The sequence below is a fragment of the Lepus europaeus genome, chromosome 15, assembly GCF_033115175.1.
Source record: "Lepus europaeus isolate LE1 chromosome 15, mLepTim1.pri, whole genome shotgun sequence".
NCBI lineage: Eukaryota > Metazoa > Chordata > Mammalia > Lagomorpha > Leporidae > Lepus > Lepus europaeus.
Genome location: NC_084841.1, coordinates 29538624 through 29562638, shown reverse-complemented (window position 1 = coordinate 29562638; position 24015 = coordinate 29538624). Strand labels below are relative to the sequence as shown.

Below are 24015 nucleotides of genomic sequence, written 5' to 3'. Positions count from 1 at the left end.
GCTAGAAAGAAATTTAGAAGTAGGATGGTACTTCAGAAAGTTCATGGGAAAATGGAATTTAAGACAGGTTTATCCTGGTGTAAAATAATTTTGAAATCCATGCAGTTTTTCTATAATATACATTTTCCATTAATTTTATGAAGATCCCTCAAATATACAGATTCCAAAACACTGATCTGGATAAATATTGTTTAAACTTAGTAACTGCTAAAGTAGGTTGTTAGTAATATATCTATGAGAAATGCTAACAAATACTGAATGTAACATCCAAAATAAATGTCACTGAGGAGGCCATCACTGTAGTGTAGCGGGGAAAGCTGCTGCCTGCAGTACCAGCATCCCATATGAATGCCATTTCAAATCCCAGCTGCTCCACTTCTGATCCAGCTCTCCACTAAGCCTGGGAGAGCAGTGAAGACAGCCCAAGTGCTTGGGCTTCTGAAGCCATGTGAGAGACCCAGAAGAAGCTCCTGGTTCCTGAGTTCAGATTGGCCCAGCTCTGGCTGTTGAGGCCATTTGGGGACTGAACCAGCGGATGGAATTCATATTCTCCCTCCCTTCCCACTCCCCCCACCCCACCTCTCTGTAACTCTGGCTTTCAAATAAATAAGTAAATCTTTTAAAAAAAAATCACTAAGAAATTAGATAGGTTGGGTTATTAAACTTCCTTCTTCTAAGGGCAGTTTCAGTTACCATGTTCAAAAGTTTATTTTTAGTAGTCTATATGAACTCCTATAATCGAACTCATGCTTTTCCAGTTCTGGTTTATATCAAAGCTTTGTGTCATCTTCTTTTGTCCTTACTTTCGCGTTTTCCTCTTTATCACATAAGACCTTTTATCAAACACATACTACTTTTTAATGGGTCCTTAGGTGGAAACACATAATTAAAGTCTTATCTGTAACCAGCTGGCAACACTAATTTTTCTACTTTCATATGTATGGCAATAAATCAAAGGCAACAAAAACGCTTGTCACTCAAAATTTAAAATCTTAACAGTTTTTCTGATACTTATAACCTATTGATAATTTTTACAATAGTTTCATTAAAAGGCATTAGCACACAATACAACTTAAAGTAGATAAATTAACCAAACTTACGGTCTGTGAGACTAGCAATCCCCGCAAGAGTAGTGATGGGGACATGGGGCATATCCCCATTCATCCTGAAGTTCTGGAATGGTGTTGCCTATGAAAGTACTTAGTTCAGGTGCCAGCTGTCATTACTTCCCATTTCCCAACACTGCAACATACAAAAAACAATTATTTGTGGAAAAATATCAAATACAGTACTACTATGGAAATGCTCATCATTATAAAAAAATTTCTGCTTTTGTCTGTTCAACCTTTGTAATAATAGTCATGATCTATATACCACTTAAGCAATTCCAAGTGCTCCACATACATGAACATAATTTAGGTCTCATTACAATACAATAAGGTAGGTAGTGTTATTTTCTGCATTTCACTGGTGAAGAAATTAACTGACAGGGAGTTTAAAGTAACTAGTGGAGCAAGAATTAAAACTCAAGCAATCTAACTCCAGTGTCTGTCTTTTTTTAACTACTAGGCTGTATGTTGCTGGACAGGAATACTCAAACTTGGCAAGCACTATAATTTGCTTCCACATTATAAGCACATTAACATTTCAATCTCACAGTTTAGCTTAAATTTGCCTTCCTAACCATGATTCTTATCACTTTCCTACATAAACCGTTCTCTCCAATCACGTTTATCTAATTAGATTCTCCTAGATTCACATTGTGTTTTCCCATCTAAACGTACTTCCTTAAGACATTCTTCCTACCTAGGAAGTTCATTCATACTTTATTCCAAGTTCAATAATTCTTCAAGATCTTGGGCAAATGCCCACTACTTCATGAAAACTTCAAATTCATCCCAAAGTCCTTTTACCAATACACTCTGAACTTATGACATCTATTCTTTTAGTAAATAATTTTATAGTCCTTTGTAACATCTGTGAAACTTGCTTCATTTTTTGCATGTACTTACCTTGTCCTCCAACTATCAGTGCACGCTGCTTATAAAAAATTTACCACGTAATCAATATGCAACTACATAAATGAGACAGAAAGGCACTAACATTTTTATTCTCCATACAAATGACTTAATTGGGTTAACTATCTAGTAGTCATCCTAGTGAAAATTCTCAGTCTCTCCACACACATATACATACAAGTACACTGTACAAAACTGTTGAGCATTTGTCCTTTCCCTTATTCTGTTCAATGTCCCCTAATTTCTCATTTTAGATTCAACGTATGGCTCATGAACTTTTTTTTGCTTTAACCTTATTGAGTAAGCACTTTTTTGGTAAGTAGATAAAGTAACATTTTAATAATGTGCACAATCACAATTGTTTTTAGTAAGTTATAAAATCAGTAAGTAGGATTCTACTTTAGATCAGCAAAAACACAGAGCCAAAATAGAAAAGCTAAACTGTTTCCTTATTAACATCTCTTTTTGAGGCTGTATATGCTCATCAGTTATTTTTAAGAGGCCTCTAAGTTGTAAACTTCAAAACAATGACATACTAGGAAAAAATTCCCCTACACATGTGTGTTAATGCAACTCTGCAAACAAGTATTTTTTGAAAAAGCAGTTTACGTTAAAATTAAGAAGGCACTTTTCCCTTAAACTTTTTATTATAAACACAAGGTGCACTGAGAAATGCATATACAACATGTATGCCAGAGTCTGAAAGTTACAAAGTAAGCATTCATAGAACCACCATCCAGAAGTGATGTCTATCTGACTTTGGTAATAATTTCTTAATTCTTTACAGTTTAGTGACCTTTCTATGTACATTCTTTACTAAGTCAACTCAAGGAAAAAAACACTACTTTCCTTTAACAAATGACTGATGTAAAATTTGCTGGTAGAAGCCCACTGAAAGGAAATGGCATAGGAAATAGCCTAAGAAGATGAAATTACTACTGGTTATCCTTTATTCCTTTGCAACTCTGTGGACTTTTTGAAATTAAATTCCTGAACAATTACTAAAGAAATTTAATGCAACACCACATATTTACCAGTCAGATCAAGGACTTAAAAAAATAGGTTGGAATTTAAAAGCTCCTAATAGAAGTCAATAAAACAGTGAACTTTTCTTTATATTTAGGCTAACGAGAAAAGTTCAAACTTATGATTAGTAATTAATAGAAAAAATGTTGAATGAAAATTATTTGAGCATCACAAAACACCTTGGTAATCATATACAATTAATTGCTGTAAATTGCTATATTCAAGCAGATTAAGTAACAACTGATCATGTTGCCAACTCAGAACAATAAGTTAGAGGTTTCTTTCTTTCTTTTTTTTTTTTTAAAGTTATTTATTTTGTTTGAAAGGCAGAGTTACAAAGAGAGAGAGAGAGGAGAGAGGGATCTTTTATCTGCTGGTTTACTACCCAAATGACTGTAGAGGCTCCTGCTTAGAGCCATTAGCTCCTTTCGGGTCTCCTATATTGGTAGCAGGTGCCCAAGCACTTAAAAAGGCATCTTCTGCCGCTTTCCCAGGCACATTAGTAGGGAGCTGGATCAGAAGTGAGGCAGCTGGGACTTGAATTGGTATACCCATATGGGATGCCAGTGTTGCAGGCAGCAGCTTAACACGCTACACCACAATACTAGTGCCAGATTAGAAGGTTTCAGTATAGGTTACCTGATTTAATTCTATTTCCCTAAGTCTTAGGTGAGTAACATAGAAATAAGGATTTTTCAGGCTAAGCACAATCTATGTAGTTATGAACCAGAAGATTATGCTTTTTTTAGTGATGTAACAATATATTGGGATATTCTTTTTTTTTTTTTTAATTTATTTGACAGAGTTATAGACAGAGACAGGTCTTCCTTCCATTGGTTCACCCCCCCAAATGGCCACTACGGCCGGCGCTGTGCTGATCTGAAGCCAGGAGCCAGGTGCTTCCTCCTGGTCTCCCATGCAGGTGCAGGGGCCCAAGCACTTGGGCATCCTCCACTGCCTTCCTGGGCCACAGCAGAGAGCTGGACTGGAAGAGGAGCAACTGGGACTAGAACTGGCGCCCATATGGGATGCTGGCGCCGCAGGTGGAGGATTAACCAAGTGAACCACAGTGGCGGCCTGGGGTTATTCTTAACTCAAAACTAAGAGTAAAGGGGAAGGGAACAACAATGGTTGCTTGGTTTAAAGTACTTAATTATATATTTAGATTATCATCAATAAATATATTTATACCTCACTGCTCAACTATCTAATTTCACTAGAATCCAAAAGTTTAAAGAGGAATCTAGAGGAAATGGACTTAAATTTTAGGTGGATCTGTGAATGTTATAAAGATTTATTTATTTGCAAGGAAGAATGAGAGAGAGAGAGAGGACCTTTCATTTGCTAGTTCACTCCCCAAATGCTGCAATGGCTGGGACTGGGCTAGGCTGATGCCAGGAACCCTGAACTTATTTTGGTCTCCCACATGGGTGGCAGGGGCTCAAATACTTGAGCCATCTCTTGGTACCTTCTCAGGGCATAAGCAGGGAGGTGGATCAGAAGTGGACCAGTTGGGACTCAACTGGTATGCTGATATGAGATACCAGTGATGCAAGAGGCAGCTTAACATAATATGCCACAACACAAGCCACCAAGAGCCACAGATTTTAGTGACTATGAATAACTCATGGAAATGCTGCTACTTTGCTAGGCAGTCACAAGAATTCATTAAGAAACAGTAATCCTAGAATTCTAAATATGAATATATACACCCCAACTAACAAAATACAGCATTTCTGGCTCTGGATTAAATAATGTTTGATGTGCCTGGCTCTGTGACAGTAAGCTGTTTTTCACGAAATGAATCTTAAAGTCATTGTCTCTGTCGAAAATGAAAAAGTAACCAAAACTTTAATGAGAACTGTCAATTAAGGTAATGCTTTACACTCTGGGAATGCTGACCAATTAGAAGACTACAAAATAAATTTAGTTGTTTGATATCAACATAGAAAGAGATGAAGGAAGACAAATGTATCAGTACATTGTACACTGCTTTCTGTCTAGGTAAAATGTCTTTAAAATTGTGGTTCACTAGGCAAATAGTATGAGAGCTCTGATGTGAAGAAACAGAAGAGTGGGAAAAGTGGCCTACCTCGTAAGATAAGAATGAAATTAAATAATATGTGTAAATAATCTGAGATACTACATGGTGCATACTGAGTGATATACAAAGTTAACAGTGTTACTGCTAAATAGAACACAGATTTGGGGGAATAGTGGAGGAACCAGGCGAATTAAACAACAGGGTCTTTTCAAGGCAAATAATTTCTACTTTTGAAAAATTTATTATAAATTATTTGATATTCCAGTATGTATTTCACTACAGTCTTACAAACTGTACTTAAAATCTTAGGTCTGCATACCTACAATTACTTAAATGATAAGGTCATAGAAATAAATAAATAAAGCAGAAAAAAAGCCCTTAACTGTTGTGAAGCTCAGAACTAAATTAGACAAAATATAAAAAGAAATTACTTATAAAATAATTTTAAGAATGACATTTAATTAAAGGAATGTTTCTCAAGTTAGTTCATTATCAGTCTGAAGGGAACCTCTAAATACTTGCCAAGATTTTTAAATATTCCGATTTTCTGTTCATTAATTTCACTTCAAAATTTATGGTTTCCTCAAGCAAACAAAAGAAATGCAAATAAAACAGTACTGATAGAAGTTATAATAATATGCTAAAATTGAAATGGATTTGGAATAAAATATCTGATGGCAGATAAACTCTTCTGGAGAGCTACTTTACAACCAATAGAAAAGCTAAAATGTGTATAATCTTGTCTCAACAATTCAATGTTTAGAAATATACCCTGGGAAATAATCATATACTTGCTCAAAAACATATATACAGTATTGCTGCAACATTGTGCTGCATTTTAGTATTGAGAAACTGACAGAATCGGTAACTAATGTTTACTTAGCACTATTAGGTAAAAAAAAGGTTTAATGTGCTTTCATTTAATTCTCATACAACACTTAGATACTAATATTCCCATTTTGTTTGATGAGGAATCTGATGTATAGAGATGGTAAGTAATTTGCATAAAGTCATAAAGCAGGAGTCAAACCCAGGCCATCTAGCACATAACTAAAATACATAAGATTATTGTTATTTTATTATTATTGGTATAATAAATGTTATTATGAAAGTTTATTGTGCACCAATTAAATATCAAGATGTACAATCAATAATAAGGCATAGTTATATACAAAGGAAGAAAGAAAGCCATAGGGATTTGAATCCAAGCTCTTCCATGCCGTACCTCAGTTTCCTTATCTTTGAAATAGGAGGCAGGTAATTTTTCTTACAAATGATTTTGTTTTGGGACAGAAACAAAAATTAATACATGTAAATTACTTAGCAAGTGCTTAATAAATGTAAGCTGCTATTTATCTTTTCCTGCACTGTGCTTTTTGTCAATTATGTTATCTCAGAAACTGTTCACTTAGGTAGACTTGCCTCATTCTTTTATTTTACAGTTTATTTGATAAACTATACTATGTGAAGAGTACCTTCCCATCACAACTATTCAATCTGTCTCAGTAATTCAATAATTGAAATTTCTTTAAACTCTACATCATATTCTCCAGAAAAATCCACTTCATCTTTTCGTTAACGTAACTAAAGTATTTCCCTTTTCTTTTTACTAATTAAGGTGCTTAATAGTGAAAACAGTCTGAAATGACACACTATGTTACATCATTAGTTCATCCAAACCCATAAGTACCTTTTGAGTTATATCCAACACAATACACAATACTTCTATAATACTTAGCTCTTTGTGATGATGAACTCAGTATTTGTTTTGTGTCACTGTGCCAAATACTGTGTCAAACACAAACATAGGCAAATAAAGTACAGTGGTTAGCAAGATGCAAACAGCCTCTACTCTTCAAAATTTGAGTTTGGCCACAAGAATGATGTAACGGAGGTCAAAAGGAGAAAGGTTTAATCACTGAAATAAACCCTGAAACAATTCTACCACTTGTTTTTTTACTTCTATTTTTAAAAAAAATTTATTTATTTATTTGAAGAGGTAGAGTTACAGACAGTGAGAGGGAGAGACAGAGAAAAAGGTCTTCCATTCGTTGGTTCACTCCCCAAATGGCTGAAATAGCAGGAGCTGAGCCAATACGAAGCCAGGAGCTAGGATCTTCCTCTCAGTCTTCTATTGCTTTCCCAGGCCACAGCAGAGCTAGACTGGAAGAGGAGCAGCTGGGACTAGAACCAGCACCACTGGCAGAGTATTAAGCTACTGTGCCACAGCACCGGCCCCAACTCCTATCTGTGATGCTGACATCCACATGGAAACTGGTTCAGGTTCTGGCTGCTCCACTTTCATATCTTTTTTTTTTTTCCCCAAAATAGGTTTATTTAATTTATTTGAAAGGCAAAGTTAGAGAGAGAGAGAGAGAGAGAGAGAGAGAGAGAGAATATCTTCCATCTACTGGTTCTTTCCCCAAACAGCTGCAATGGCCAGAGCTGAGCCCATCTGAAGCCAAAAGCCAGGAGCTTCTTCTGGATCTCCCACATGGGTGCAGGGGCTCAAATACTTGGGCACAACTCATACAGGATGCTGGCGCTGTAGGCAGCAGCTTTTACCTGCTACACCACAGCACTGGCCCCTGCTCCACTTCCAATCCAGGTCCCTGCTAATATGCCTGGGAAAGCTACAGAAGACTGCCCGTCACCCATGTGGGAAGCTCCTGGCTCCTGGCTTCTGAACAGCACGGCTCTGGCCCTTGTGGCCATTTTGGGAGTGAACCAGTGGATGGAAGTTCTCTGCCCTCCCCCCTTTGTACATACATAATAAATAAATAAATCTCTGTTTTAAAAAAAGAACAGTTTAAATTCTCTGCAAATCCCTATCAAATTTATTTAAAATAAAAATGGCAGAGATTCTTAAAATTTCTGAAAATGGGTCCAATGCAAACTCATTTTTTGTTTAAACATATTTTTATACAAATGATAGTTTGGGCAGTACAAAAGTCCTTGAAAATATGTTAGGGATATTTTAACAATGAGTAGGGATGGTATGCATTCTGAGAGTTAGAGAATTCCTCATTTTTGTGGTATTTATATCTGCACTGCTTGGATTTTTTGTACTAGGAAACTATTTCTTTATGATTCAGAAAAACAATGATATAAACTATGATAAAAATGAAAAATTGGGGCCAGCGCTGTGGTGCAGCGGGTTAACACCCTGGCCTGAGGCACTGGCATCCCATTTAGGTGCCGGTTCAAAACCTGGCTGCTCCACTTCCAATCCAGCTGTCTGTTATAGCCTGGTAAAGCAGTAGAAGATGGCCCAAGTCCTTGGGCTCCTACACCTGTATGGGAGACCTGGAGGAAGCTCCTTGCTCCTGGCTTCGGATCGGCACAGCTCTGGCCAAAGAACCTTGGATGGAAGACCTCTCTCTCTCTTTCTCTCTGCTTCTCCTCTCTCTGTGCAACTCTGACTTTCAAACAAAGAAATAAATCTTTAAAAAAAAAATTGAGTCTTTTAATATATGTACACAGATTTCTGTGACATATAAATAATTATGAAACATGCTAAACTGCTGCTATATGAAGGCACTGTACTAGGTGCTGAACGATAACAGATATGCTAAGTGGATTCATAAATACCTGGGCCACAGCATATGCAGTTTGTTACAATTTTTTTCCATATTACTGACAAAGCAAATTTAAGTTTTCAGTGAAGATTAATTTAATAGTGATAAAGCAGATTGAGTGGTAGATAGAGAATGGAGGAAGAAAGTTCTGTTAGGAGAACACTGCATTACTGACATGTAATAATGGTACAATTTTTTATTTATTTGTATTAAAATGTCTATATTAACATCTAGCTGAAAATGTCTAAACTAGGAAGTTAGAAACTCAGGAACTAATCCAATGGTACAAAACTATAATAATAGTTATGGTTATTCGTAGGGAGTTACTAACAGTTAACATATGTTGAGCTTCCCTAATTCAAAAGTCAGAAATTTGAAACACTCTAAAATCTGGAACTTTGATTGCTTACATGACATGACAAGTGGAAAAATTGCATACCTGAACGTATGTGACCTGCTGCAGTCAATATGCAGTTGCACTACAAATACTTCAGAAAACTACCTTCAGGTTATGTGTCTAAGGTATGTGTGAAACATAAATGAATTCTGCATTTGTGTCCAATCTCATTATGCAAATCCAAATATTCCAAAATATGAAATATGAAACACTATTGATTCTAAGCATTTCAGATAGAGGATGTTCAGATAATAGATGAGACAGGCAAGATAGGATAACACTGTCAGACAAATTTTATTTTAGTACTTCGTAAGTGCCAGGAACAATATTAGAAAGTTCTAAAGATTATCGCTATTTTACAGATGTAAAAATGCAACTCTCATATCCTAAATACTTTATCTTTGGATCAATACTGCAGAGAACTGGGATTTGAACTCAGACGTCTCTAAGTAAATCTTATATTCTCACAAATATCTAGAGGATGTAAGATCAAGAAACAACTACACTGGTATGAAATTAGGAAAACCAATAAAAGGTACCAAAAATACCAGTAAAAATATTTCAGAGCTGTTTGTTCAAGATTTCAGAGTTAATAACTGACCTAGTTAAGACTAGAATCTAAATGTTTGGACTTCTAGCTTACTAATAAATAATCTTTTAAAAAATATTTACTTATTTATTTATTTGAGAGGCAGAGGGAAACAAAGAGATACAGAGCAAGCTCCCATCTGCTGGTCTACTACCCAAATGCCCCAACAACTGAGGCTGGGCGGGCAAAGCCAGGAGCTGAGAATGCAATCCAGGTCTCCCATATTGGTAGCAGGAAACCAAACATTTGAGCCATCACTACTGTCCCCTCACAGGTTTCCATTAGCAGGAAGCTGGAGTCACAAGCTAGAGTCAAGAACTGAACCCATGCACTCTGATGTGGGATGTGGATATCTTAACAAAATGCCTGCCTCTAGTTCAGCACTCTTTTTTATTTTTTTAAGATTTATTTATTTATTTGAAACTCAGATTTACACAGAGAGAGGAGAGGCAGAGAGAGAGAGAGAGAGAGAGAGAGAGAGAGAAAGGTCTTCCATCTGATGGTTTACTCCCCAATTGGCTGAAACAGCCGGAGCTGCGCCAATCCGAAGCTGGGAGCCAGGAGCTTCCTCCATGACTCCCACGCGGGTGCAGGGGCCCAAGGACTTGGGCCATCTTCTACTGCTTTCTCAGGCCACAGCAGAGAGCTGGATTGGAAGTGGAACAGCCGGGTCTCAAACCAGTGCCCATATAGGATGCCAGCGCTTCAGGCCAGGGCATTAACCTGCTGCACCACAGCGCCAGCCTCTCAGTATTCTTTATACTATGCTGTCATCTTGAGCGATCATGACGTTATTCTGAATAAATCAATATTCCATTTATGTTCAATATTTAACCCAATATTTTTCTTCTTTGATAATGCTGTGGCTTTTTTGAGGGGCAATGGAGGGTAAGGGTTTAAAATTAGTATACTTTATTATCTTCTTGGGAAAAGCATAGGCTATAAATCCTAAATAATGGGGCCAACATTGTGGCAAAATGGGTTAATTTGCCATGTCAGAGACAGGGTTGAAGCTCTTGGTTCCTGGTTTTGACTCAGCCATTGCAGCCATTTGGGGAGTGAACCAATGGATGGAAGATCTCTCTCTCTCTCTCTTTTTTTCTCTCTCTGTAACTCCACCTTTCAAATAAAAAAAAAAATCTTTAAAAAAATCCTAAATAACTACATAAGTTAAGACAGTAAAATAAACCTATGTTGTATTATTTTATGTAGGTCACAGTTACTCACTAGTTAGTGGCAACTCTTCAGCAGAATTATTTCACTTTTGTTAAGTTCATATTCCTTTTCCCTGCTTATTACTCAAGAACAGATTTTTTTTTCATTTTCTGTTTTAGACACTTCTGAAAGGATCTTCTTCAAAATCTAACTCAAAAATAAGCATTTCCTAACCAGCTGAACTGTGAAAACTCTCACTTCTTTTAAAACATTCCTGCTCTTCTGAAGTTCCAAGTGCCTCCATTAAATTAAAAAAAAAAGTCTAACAAAACAAAACTCTAAAGTTCTCTTGGGACACTTGCTCAAGGAAGTCACCATGATACATACTAGTAATATGTGTGTGATTTGATAATGTAGCCATGATAATATACAATATATAACAGAAGGATATATTTATATTATTTAATATTATCAAGCAGAGAATGCAAAGCTACTAATAACTAAATCAGGTTGAGATTTAGGATTTCTCAAAAGTAGTTTCCCAAATATGTGTATGTTGAGAAAATAATTCACAAAAGTTCACTCACATGCAATTTTAAAATTATTTAAGTTGAAAGGCACCGAGAGAGAGAGAGAGAGAGAGAGAGAGAGAGAGATATGTCTTCCATCCTCTGGATCACTCCCCAGACAGCAGCAACAGCTTGGAAGCTAGGAGCTAGGATTTCCATCTGGGTGGCAGGGGCCAGGTGCATTAGCAGGGAGCTGAATTAGAAGTGGAGCAGGGGACAGCTCTGCAGCAGTGCTGGCAACCCATGTAGGCACCGGTTCCAGTGGCTGCTCCACTTCCAATCCAGCTCCCTGCTAATGTGCCTGGGAAAGCAGTGGAAGAAGGCCCAGATACTTAAACTCCCTCCACCCACCTGGGAGATCTGGAAGAAGCTCTTGGCTTCAGATTGGGGAATGAACAAAAAAAAAAATCTCTCTGTAATTCTGCCTTTCAAATAAAATAGATACATCAAGAGAAGGAGGAGGAGAAGAGGGAAAGAAGGAGGGGAAGGAGGGAGGGGGAAGGGGGAAGGAGAGTGGAAGAAGATGGAGAAACGGGAATGAAGAGGGGAGAAAAGGAGGGAGAGGGGGAAGAGGATGGAGGAGGAAGAGCAGCAACAGAAAGGACTCAAATCAGCACTCAACTCATATTGGATGCAGGCACTGAAGGTGGCAGCTTAACCCACTGTGCCACAATGATGCCAGTGCCGACAAGTATTTTATATGAAATGACTTTAACAAAACTCCACATTCCACATCTCTTTACATAGTTTCAGTTGCTTATACAATTAGGCCTGCAGAGTAGTTACACAAGCTCTCATCATAAAAGTGTGCTAAAGTACAAACTGCATCAGGAAAACTAGTCCTGAGCCCTAGAATTTGACCATTTAAAAATTCATTTACAGAGAAGTGAAGGAGGAAATTTCCAAGTACTCTTACATTTTGGGTTCTTCATCTATACCTCACACACCAAAACAAATTCTACAGCTCACTTTCTTTTACACTGCAAAGGAAACAGTCTGTCTCCAAGCACATTATTAGGTAATAACGGCTGACAGAGTATCTTATAACTATCTCCTATAGAATGGCAGTAGAAATGCAAAAATCAAACAACTGTTTTATTTCTTTATAAGTGAGGTTTAAAGAGCTACATTATTTAGATCTAGGCCTCAATTGTCACCAAAACATATCAGATGATTAACAAATGATTTACTGTTAAATCTAAGAGAAAATGCTACCTTAGTGAAAATTATCAAATTGGCCACAAGAGGGCACACTTTCAATTACTGTAAATAGATGGAAAAATAGTAAACATAGATTTTCTAAAATCAGTACATCAAAAGTTGGCCCGAGTCTTTGGAATTGGTTGTTCAACATTGTTAGAAAGCAAAAAAAAAAAAAAAAAATCTTTGTGTGTAATATTCTGTTTAAAGACACACAGAGAGAAACTATGCATTTAAATGTAAGAAAAACTTATATACACAAAGATTTCTATATTTATATTAATTTAAAAGTATGGAATGATCTTATCAGCCACCTTAGCTCTGTTAGCTACCTGGGATTTGGTTGCCCTAAGACTCCTTTAAAAAATTCCTTATTCCTTTTTTTGCGTCTCATTTGTAGCATAGTTCCTATAACAACTGAATTCTTCAAAACCTAGCAGAACTAATGGAATATGCTTCAGATACTTTAGTAAATTCTTCCAATTAAACAGGTAAAATAATTAATTAAAATACCTGGAGGAGTACTTGAGAAAAGATTGCACATAAATCTTGGATATTTCATGAATAATTTGCACACCTATTCTATTCTGCTGTAATCCGCTCAAAGATAGGATTTCAACAACACTTTCTGTATCATCAGTTTTCTCTCTTACAGAATCATTCTAATTAGCATAAAAATGTATGTTGATAAATTCCCTTATTCTTAGCACAAAGCAAATAGTCTTATCTTGACTCTTAAATGCACCTCCAACAATTCCTTAATTATTCTATTCCTTTTCACAGTAAAAATCCATTCAGTTGTCTATATTAATAACTAATTCCTATACTTTGTATTTAATCCACATATGAATTTTAAATTCTTATCATTACACCAAATGTCTTGCTGGTTAGTAATGGCACTAACATTGCAAAATTCAATAAGCAGTTCAACCTAGCATTTAGAATTGATCACTATTTCTTTTCTGAATAATTCTATACCTGTCTTTGCAGAACAACATATTCTTCTAGTTTCTCCTCCAGTTATTCTAGCCATACTCTTGAACCGTCTTCTGGTTTCTTCTCTTCTTCCTATTCTCACTCCTTTGTTGATCTCATTTTAGTCTCATGACAGCACATTTATCCAGATGACTCCCAAATATATACTTCCAACTCTAATTCTCTCTGATCTAGACCAAAGGTTGGCAGTCTTATTATTGACTTTTTAGAGTACTATTGATATGCTCTGGATAAAAGTCCTTTATTAAATGAGGGTATCTTAAAAAGTTTGTGGAAAAATTGAATTTTTTTTAGTGAGAAAAAATTTGAAATCCAGAGTTTTGTCATAATATACACATTTTTCATAAACTTTCTGAAGATTGCTCATATGCATGCATCCAACATTTTGTTTGCACCAAGATAAACTTATCTTCTCATTCCATTTTGCTTATGTTTTGAAAATATTTTCCCCAGCACTTTGGATTTCCATTCTCTTACCGTTACCTTTTGAAGAGTTAAAGATTAATTTTTCATTTTAAGTCCAATTTATCAATTTGTTCTTTTGTTGATTGCTAATTTTTAGTATTATACATAAGAAATTTGTCTAAACCAAACTCACAAAGCTGTTATCCTATTTTTTTTTCTAGAAGTTTTGTTTCCATTGACCTCTATCATCCTTTTAAAATTTATTTCTTTATTTAAAGATTTATTTATTGGGGCTGGCGCTGTGGTGCAGCGGGTTAAAGCCCTGGCCTGAAGCGCCGGCATCTCACATGGGCGCTGGTTCTAGTCCCGGCTGCTCCTCTTCCGATCCAGCTCTCTGCTATGCCTTGGGAAAGCAGTATAAGATGGCCCAAGTCCTTGGGCCCCTGCAACTGCGTGGGAGACCTGGAAGAAGCTCCTGGCTCCTGCCTTTGGATCGGCGCAGTTCTGGCAGTTGCAGCCATCTGGGGAGTGAACCAGCAGATGGAAGACCTCTCTGTCTCTACTCTCTGTAACTCTTTCAAGTAAATAAAAAAAAAAATTATTTATTATTTATTTGAAAGGCAGTTTCAGATAGGCAGAAGCAGAGACAGAGAGGTCTTCCATCTGCTCGTTCACTCCCCAGATGGCTTTAACGGCAGGAGCTGAGCCAATCTGAAGCTAGGAGACAGGAGCTTCTTCTGGGTCTCCCACCCAGGTTTAGGAGCCCAAGGACTTGAGCCATCTTCTACTGCTTCCCCATGCCATGCATCAGAAACAGAGCAGCCTGGATTTAAACCAGTGCCCATATGGGATGCTGGCACTGCAGGCTGCAGTTTTAACCCCTAAGCCACAGTGTCGGCCCCTAGGTTTATTTTTGTATACACTGTGAGTTATGAAACAAGTTTCATTTTTTCTTTTTGGATATGAATTATTATTCCACACCAATTGTTTTTAACGATTTATTTATTTATTTGAAAGGCAGAGTGCAGAGATAAAAGGAGAAAGCACCATTGGTTCACTCTCCAAATGGCTGCAATGCCCAGGGCTGAGCCAGGACAAAGCCAGGAGCTTCTTCTGGGTCTCCCATCTCGGTGCATAGGCCGAAGTACATGGGGCATCTTCTGCTGCTTTGCCAGATGCATGAGCAGGGAGCTAGATAGGAAGTGGAAGAGTGGGGACTCAACCCAGCGCCCACATAGGGTACCAGCACTGCAGGTGGAGACTTAGCCTTTTACACCACAGTACTGGCCCTATACCAACTGTTGAAAAGAATATTCTTTCCAAACTGAATCACCTCTGCACTGTTGGAAAACATCAATTATATTTCTTGGCCTTTTATTCTGTTCCAATCAATACACTGTTAACAACAACTACACTGTCTTGATTATTGTCAGCTTGTAATAAGTCAAGAAGTTAGATACTATAAGCTGAAATTTCTGTTTTTTCTTTTTTTCCTCTCCCTAAACTGTTCTGGTTCTGTTTTCAATAGTTACATATGAGTTTTAGAAATATCTTGTTGGGGCAAGTGTTTTCACACTGTTTGGGATGCCTGGACTCCATACTGGACTGCCTGATTCCAGTTCTCCCATGCTTTAGATCTAGCTTCCTATTGATGTGGCATTCTGGAAGGCAGCAGATGACACTCAAGTACTTGGGTTCCTTTCACCCACATAGGAGACCTGGATGGAGTTCCTGGCTCCTAGCTTCAGGATGGCCTAGCCCTGGCTATTAGGGGCATGTGGTGGGGAGTGAAACAGCAGATGGAAGGTATCTTTCTTTCTCCCCCAATTCCCTAGGGCTTTTGGGGGGGCATCTGGGGAGTGAACCAACAGATGGAAGGTCTCTTTCTCTGTCACTCTGTCTTTCAAATAAACAAACCTTGAAAAATTATCCTGACAGTTTCTACAAAATTGCTGGGAGTATGATAGTACACTGTTTCTCCTAGTCAATTTTGTAGACAAAATTTTTCTCATGCTGTTATTTTTTCTGTAAATGTCTGGTGAATTCACTAATAAAGCCATGTGGACCTCAAGTTTCCATTGTGGGAAAGTTTTAAACTATAAATTAAATTGCTTTAAAAGATACAGGGCTGTTCAGGTTATCTGTTTGCACTTAATGAATGTCATTTTGTGCTTTCAAGGTGTTTTCTCATTTCATCTAAGTTATCAAAATTATAGGTATAACATGTCTACTGTCTTTTATGCATCTCAGTGCTGTCATTTATCTCATTTACAATATGGGTAAATTTGAGCCTCCCCCTTCCCAACACTCTAGATGTCAATTTCATCAATTTCCCAAAGAACCTCCTGTTACCCTCCTTGATTTTTTTTCTATTTCACTGGTATCTGGTTGGATTTTTTTTTTTTTTTTACTTCATTTCTTCTGTTTATTTTGGGTGGAGTGTGCTGTGCTTTTTCTATTTTCTTAAGCAGAAAACCAAGGTCACTAATTTGTTCTTTCTTTCTTTTTATTTTTTTTTTTTTTTAAGGTTTACTTATTTACTTGAAAGTCAGAGTTACACAGAGAGAGAAGGAGAGGGAGACAGAGAGAGAGGACTTCTACCTGCCAGCTCACTCCCCAGTTGGCCACAATGCCCAAAGCCAGGAGCCAGGAGCTTCCTCAGGGTCTCCCAAGTGAGTGCAGGGGCCCAAGGGCATGGGCCATCTTCTACTGCTTTCCCAGGCCACAGCAGAGCGCTGGATCGGAAGTGAAGCAGCCAGGACCTAAACCAGTGCCCACATGGGATGCCGGTATTGCAGGAGGTGGCCTTATCTGCTATGCCACAGTGCTGGCCCCCAGGGTCATTGATTTGGCCTTGAAAGGCCTTCTTTTATATAAGGATGTTTAATGGTATAAATTCCTTCCATACATTTCTTTAGTGGCATCCCACAAATTTGGATATTCCAGTATGCTTTTGATTAAGAGCTAGATAGCAAATATCCTTTCCTTGTTCCTATTCTTAGGGGAAAAGTGTTTACAGTATTTCACTATTACATTTGATTTGCTGTAGGTTTTTAAAAAATATCTTATATCAGATTAAAGGGGTTTTCCTATTTTACTGACATAATGAATAAATACTGAATTTTATGGGGTTCTTTTTATTTAGTGCAATGATCACTTTTTTATCCTTTATTTCTGATAATGTGAATCATAATTGATATTCTTAATGTTAAATCAACCTTGTATTCCTTGAATAAACATTACTTTGTCATATGTTCCTGATTTGATCTGCTAGTATTTAAATTTTTTACATGCATATCCATTATGAATATTGACTATAATGTTCTTTTCTTGAAATAACTTTACAAGTTTTGATATTAGTATTATGCCAGCCATGTAAGATGAAGTGGAAATAATACCTTCCTCCTATATTTTTAAAATGAGCTTTAAAAAGATTGATCATAAAATTACCTTATTCTCTTGAATTTTACAGCTTTTGCAGCAATATGCTCTTTCATTTTTCAGATTGGTAATTTTCTTATTTTTTGATTAGTCTTAGTATAGGTTTACCAATTTTATTAAAATTTTAAAGAAATAGACTTGTTAAGATTTTCTATTTCATTTATACTCTTGTTTTTAAACACTTCTTTTTTCACTCTTTTTTTTTTTTTTTTTTTTTTTTTTAGATTTTTATTTACTTATTTGACAGGTAGAGTTAGACAGTGAGAGAGAGAGAGACAGAGACAGAGAGAAAGGTCTTCCTTCTGTTGGTTCACTCCCCAAATGGCCACAACAGTTGGAGCTACACTGATCCAAAACCAGGAGCCAGGTGCCTCTTCCTGGTCTCCCATGCAGGTGCAGAGGCCCAAGTACCTGGGCTATGCTCCGCAGCCTTCCCAGACCACAGCAGAGAGCTGGCCTGGAAATGGAGCAACCAGGACTAGAACCAGCAGCTATATGGGATGCCAGCACCACAGGCGGAGGATTAACCTAGTGTGCCATGGCGCTGGTCCCCAACCATTTTTCTTCAACTTATATCATTACATATCCAAGAGAAAAACATGTTCATAAAAAGACTTGTATACAAATATCCATAAAGGCTTTGCTCAGAAAGCCTCAATTTGGAACAATTTAAATATCCAGTCAGTAATAAAAAGTCTCTCAACAAAGAAAAATTCAGAACCAGATGGCTTTTATTGTCAAATCCTACCAAACTGTCTCAGAAAAGAGAGTGAACCCTTCCCAAATTTCATCTACAAGGCCAGCATTATCTTGATTCCAAAACTAGGCAATGATACAAAAACAAAAATAAAACCATAGACCAACATCCCTGATGAACACGATGCAAAAATTCTCAACAAATTACTAGCAAATCAAATCCAATAGTACTTCAAAAATATCATTCACCATGTTCAAGTGAGATTTATCCCAGGGATACAGATATAAATCAACACACACAAACCTATAAACAAAATCCATTACAGCAACAGAATGAAGGATATGATCATCTCAACAGATGCAGAAAGAACACCTGATAAAACTGAACATCCTTTCATAATAAAAACTCTGACAAATTGGATGTAGAAGCAACACATCTCAACATAATAAAGTCTATACAAGACAAACCCACAGCCAACATCACATTGAATGAGGAAAAGCTGAAAGTATTTCCTCAAAGAATTGGAACATGATCTTTGTGTATCTACTCTCATCATACTTAGTCAATATAGCAGTGGAAGTTTCAGACAAAGTAATCAGGAAAGATAAAGATATGAGGGACCCGCGCAATGGCGCAGTAGGTTAATCCTTGGTCTGCGGTGCCGGAATCCCATATGGGTGTTGGTTCTAGTCTGGCTGCTCCTCTTCCAATCCAGCTCTCTGCTATGACCTGGGAAGGCTGTGGAGGATGGCACAGGTACTTGGGCCCCTGCACCTGCATGGGAGACTGGTATGAAGCACCTGGCTCCTGGCTTTGGATTGGTGCAGCTCCGGCTGTTGTGGCCATTTGGGGAGTGAACCAATAGATGGAAGACCTTTCTCTCTGTCTCTCCCTCTCACTGTCTGTAACTCTACCTCTCAAATAAATAAATAAAATCTTAAAAAAAAAAAAGAAAGAAATGAAAAGCACATGAACTGGAAATGAGGAAGTCTGTCTGCAAATGACATGATTCTATAAATACAGAAACCTAGAGATTCCACCAAAAGGTTATAATTGATAAATGAATTCAGCTTAGTTGCAGAATACAAAATCAACACACACACACAAATCCATATCCCTTTTATACACCAATAATGAGCTTGCCACAACATAAATTATTATTATTATTAACATCATCCTCTTCCTTTCATTTATTTGAAAGCCAGAACTACACAGAGAGAAGGAGAGGCAGAGAGAGAGAGAGAGAGAGAGAGAGAGAGAGACAGAGAGAACCTGCTGGTTCACTCCCTAATTGGCTGCAAAGGTTGGAGCTGTGCCAATCCAAAGCCAGGAGCCAGGAGCTTCCTCTGGGTCCTCGACATGAGGTTGCAGGGTCCCGAGGACTTGGGTCATCTTCTACTGCTTTCCCAGGCAATAGCAGAGAGCTAGCGCTGACCCTACTACAACATAAATTTTAAGAGTAACTGACAACAGTTACAAAAGAAATAAAATAGCTTAGAGTAAATTTAGCTAAGAATGTGAAAGACCCTTAAAATCAAAATCACAAAATACTACGCAAGAAATTGAAGAAGAAATATAAAGAGGGGAAGACTTCCCATATTCACAGATTGGAAGAACATTATTAAAATGTCTATACTTCCCAAAGCAATTTACAGATTCAATGCATTTCTCATTAAAATACCAATGACATTCTTCACACAACTAGAAAAAACACTCCTAAAATTCACATGGAAGCACATAAGGTCCCAAACAGTCAAAGCAATCTTGAACAAAAAGAACAAAGCTGGGAGCAGCACAATATTTGATTTCAAAACACACTACAGAATTACTATAATGAAAACAGCATGGAACTGGTATATAAACAGACACACAGATACAGAGAGATTTCTGAAATAAATTCAAATATCTAAGGCCAAGTAATTCTCCAAAAAGGCACCAAAAACACACACTGGATGAGCAATGGTTTTTCAATAAATGAAGCTGAGAAAATTGGACATTCACATGCAGAATGTTAAATTTCATCCCTTTCTTTTCATCCTATGTAAAAATAAACTGAAAGTAGATCAAAGATCTAAATGTAACACCTAAAACTACTAGAAGAAATCACAGGGGAAATACTTTAACACGTTGGTATAAGCAACAGTTTTTATGATAAAACACCAAAAGCACAAGCAACAAAAGCGAAACTAGACAAAAAGGACTATACCAAACTAAGAAGCTTCTGAACAGCAAAAAACAAAACAAAAAAAAACACAAAAAAAAAAAACCACAAAGAAACAAAAAAAAGAACAATGAGACAACTGACAGGATGGCAGAAAATATACAGTTATCTGACAGAGGATTAATAGCCAGAATCTATAAGGAATTTTTAAAAATTGAACAATTAAAAAAAATCTAGTTAAGAAATGTGCAAAAGATCTGAATAGATATTTCTCAAAAGAAATACAAATGGCCAACAAATATATGAATAAATGCTCACTAACAAAACCACAGAGATACCATCTCACTGCAGTTAGATCAGCTACTATCCGATCCTGTCCCGGTTGCCCCTCTTCCAGGCCAGCTCTCTGCTGTGGCCAGGGAGTGCAGTGGAGGATGGCCCAAGTACTTGGGCCCTGCACCCCATGGGAGACCAGGAGAAGCACCTGGCTCCTGCCATCGGATCAGCGCGGTGCGCCGGCCGCAGCACGCTACCGCGGCGGCCATTGGAGGGTGAACCAACGGCAAAGGAAGACCTTTCTCTCTGTCTCTCTCTTACTGTCCACTCTGCCTGTCAAAAAATAACTAGAGTGTCAATTTGTTGGGTCAACAACAGGAGCCACTGTGCACTTGCTCCTCATGTGGGATCTTTGTCCTTAATGTGCTGTACATTTTGATTTGATGCTATAACTAGTACTCAAACAGTATGTTTCACTTTGTGTGTCTATGTGGGTGCAAACTGTTGAAACCTTTATACTAAATTGATCTTCTGTATATAAAGAGAATTGAAAATGAATCTTGATGCAAATGGAAGGGGAGAGGGAGCGGGAGAGGGGAGGGTTGCGGGTGGGAGGGAAGTTATGGGAGGGGAAAGCCACTGTAATCCATAAGCTGTACACTGGAAATTTATATTCATTAAATAAAAGTTAAAAAAAAATAAATAAAAAAATAAAAGAAAAAGTAACAAATGTTTCTCAGAATGCGGAGAAAAAGGAACCCCCATACAATGATGGCTGAAATGCATATTAGTACAGCCATTATGGAGAGCAGTAGGACAGCTCTTTAGAAAACTAAAAATAGATAAAACTGTATGACCTAGCTATCACATTTCTTTACATGCAAAGGAAATGAAATTAGCATTTCAAAGAGATACCTGCACATTCATGTTCACTACAGCACTATTCACAATAGCTACAATATGAAGTCAAACTAGGTATCTACTGATGGATGGATACAGAAAAAGAAAAAATCAAATTCAGAAATTATAGCAAAATGATGGAACTGGAATCATTATATTAAATTAAATAAGCCTTACATAGAAAGACAAATACCACATGTCATTTTTTTTTTTTGGACAGGCAGAGCGGATAGTGAGAGAGAGAGACAGAGAGAAAGGTCTTCCTTTTTGCCGTTGGTTCACCCTCCAATGGCCGCTGCGGCCAGCACATCGCGCTGATCCGAAGGCAGGAGCCAGGTGCTTCTCCTGGTCTCCCATGCGGGTGCAGGGCCCACACACTTGGGCCATCCTCCACTGCCTTCCTGGGCCATAGCAGAGAGCTGGCCTGGAAGAGGAGCAACTGGGACAGAATCCGGCGCCCCAACCGGGACTAGAACCCGGCGTGCTGGCGCCGCAAGGCGGAGGATTAGCCTGTTAAGCCACGGTGCAGGCCCCACATGTCATCTTTGATATGTGAAGTTTAAAAGGTAGCATCTGAACTTAGAAGATTAAATAGGGGATGGCTGGGGGAAGGATTGTATAAAAGGAGGTTGGATAGCCGGCACCAAAACACTGTTAAATGTAGGTAGTAAGTGCTATTGTTCACACTGGAGTGACTATATTTGACAAAAATGTGTTATATACCATATAAAGAACTGGAATTGAGGAGTTGGTAGGCTCTAAACATATAGAAAAGAAAATCAAAATGCTAACTGGCTAATTTGATCAATATATGCTGTATACATGTATTGAAATATACTGTACCTCATAAAAAAGTACGTTTTGTTTTTAAAGCTTTATTTATTTAATTGAAATAGTTACACACAGAGGGGTAGGGGTAGGGGTAGGGGTAGGGGTAGGGGTAGGGGTAGAGGTAGAGGTAGAGGTAGAGAGAGAGAGTCTTTCATCCACTGGTTCACTCCCCAGTTGGCTGCAATGGCCGGAGGAGCTGTGCTGATCCGAAGCCAGGAGCCAGGAGCTTCTTCTGGGTCTCCCACATGGGTGCAGGGGCCCACAGATTTGGGCCATCCTCTACTGCTTTCCCAGACACATTAGTAGAGAGCTGGACTGGAAGTGGAGCAGCCGGACTTGAACCGGTGCCGATATGGAATGCCGGGGCCAGCCCCAAGTACAAGTATTATACATTAATTTAATAATATGTATCTATTGCCAGAAAACCAGACTTACAATTCTGGCATATTTGCAAAAGGGAATAAGAATGGGGGGTTTGTGCTGTGCTTAGCAGGTAAAGCTGCCACCTGCAGTGCCCGCTAAGCATATGGGCATCAGTTCGAGTCCTGGTTGCTCCACTTCTCATCCAGCTCTCTGCTATGCTTGGGAAAGCCCTGGAAGATGACCCAAGTCCTTGGCTCCCTGCACCCACGTGGAAGACCCAGAAGAAGCTCCTGGCTCCGGATCAGGATCAGCGCAACTCCACCCATTGTGGCCACCTGGAGAGTGAACCAACAGATGGAACCTCTGCCTCTCTGTAACTCTGCCTTTCAAATGAATAAATAAATAAATCTTAAAAAAAAAAAAAGAAAAATGAGGTTATTGATACAACAATATGGATGGCTTTTTTTTAATTTCTAAAGATCAAGCTTAATGAAGCACAAATTGTGCATTTTAAAATTTATGCTTTAAGGTATATAGTTTGATGAGTAAAATTTTATAATTGTTCAAATAACTATTTCCTAATAAATCAGTTCCTTTTTTGAAAAAAAAATATTTTGCCAGAGAAGCCTTTTATTTAAGGAATATAAACTTCATGCATTTCATAAGTACAATTTTAGGAATATAGTGATTCTTCCCACCATACCTACCCTCCTACCCACACTCCCACCCCTTCTTCTCCTCCCTCTCCCATTCCCAGCCCCATTCTAATATAGATGGATCTTAAAGGCATGCTAAGTGAAAGAAGCCAAATACAAAAAGCACATACTGTATAATCCCACTTACATTAAATTCTGAAGCAGGCAAAACTAATCGAAGGTGGGGGAAAGACCACTAGAACAATGGTTTGTCTATCTGACTACAAAGGGGCATGTGAAAACTTTCTGATGTGATAAAAATGTTGTCTAACATGAGTGGGTATTTGTCATCTAAGTGACACTTGTCAAAATTTTAAAGCTACTTTCTATTTTGATGTAAATAATTACCAAATGCAAAAAAACCTGTAAAAGTAAGTGGTTGAAAGATAGGATGAAGCATAGATAAAGCTGCTTTCTATTTTGATGTAAATAATTACCAAATGCAAAAAAAAAAACTATAAAAGTAAGTGGTTGAAAGATAGGATGAAGCACAGATGAAATTAAAATGACAGCATGCTGATGACTATTCAAGTTTGGTGATGGGTACTGGAATTTCATTATACCCTTCTGTATACCTCACACATATTTAAACTTTTCCATAATAAAAAATTTTCCAAAATTGAGGAGACATTTTTGTTGAGGGTAAAATACTATTTGTCTTCAGATAAGATCAA

The 24015-nt window shown here is 37.7% G+C and overlaps 1 protein-coding gene across 8 annotated transcripts in view; it reads right to left on the bottom strand.

Moving 5' to 3' along the window:
- The window catches only part of NIPBL (NIPBL cohesin loading factor), a 227934-nt gene that overhangs the window by 124373 nt on the left and 79546 nt on the right, over window positions 1-24015 (bottom strand). For all 8 annotated transcript variants that reach the window (XM_062212605.1, XM_062212607.1, XM_062212606.1 and 5 more), the window contains exon 2: window positions 1101-1242. In XM_062212605.1, coding sequence (XP_062068589.1) covers window positions 1101-1164 — 64 coding nt within the window. In that variant the 5' untranslated portion in view covers window positions 1165-1242. The remainder of the gene's footprint in view (window positions 1-1100; window positions 1243-24015) is intronic.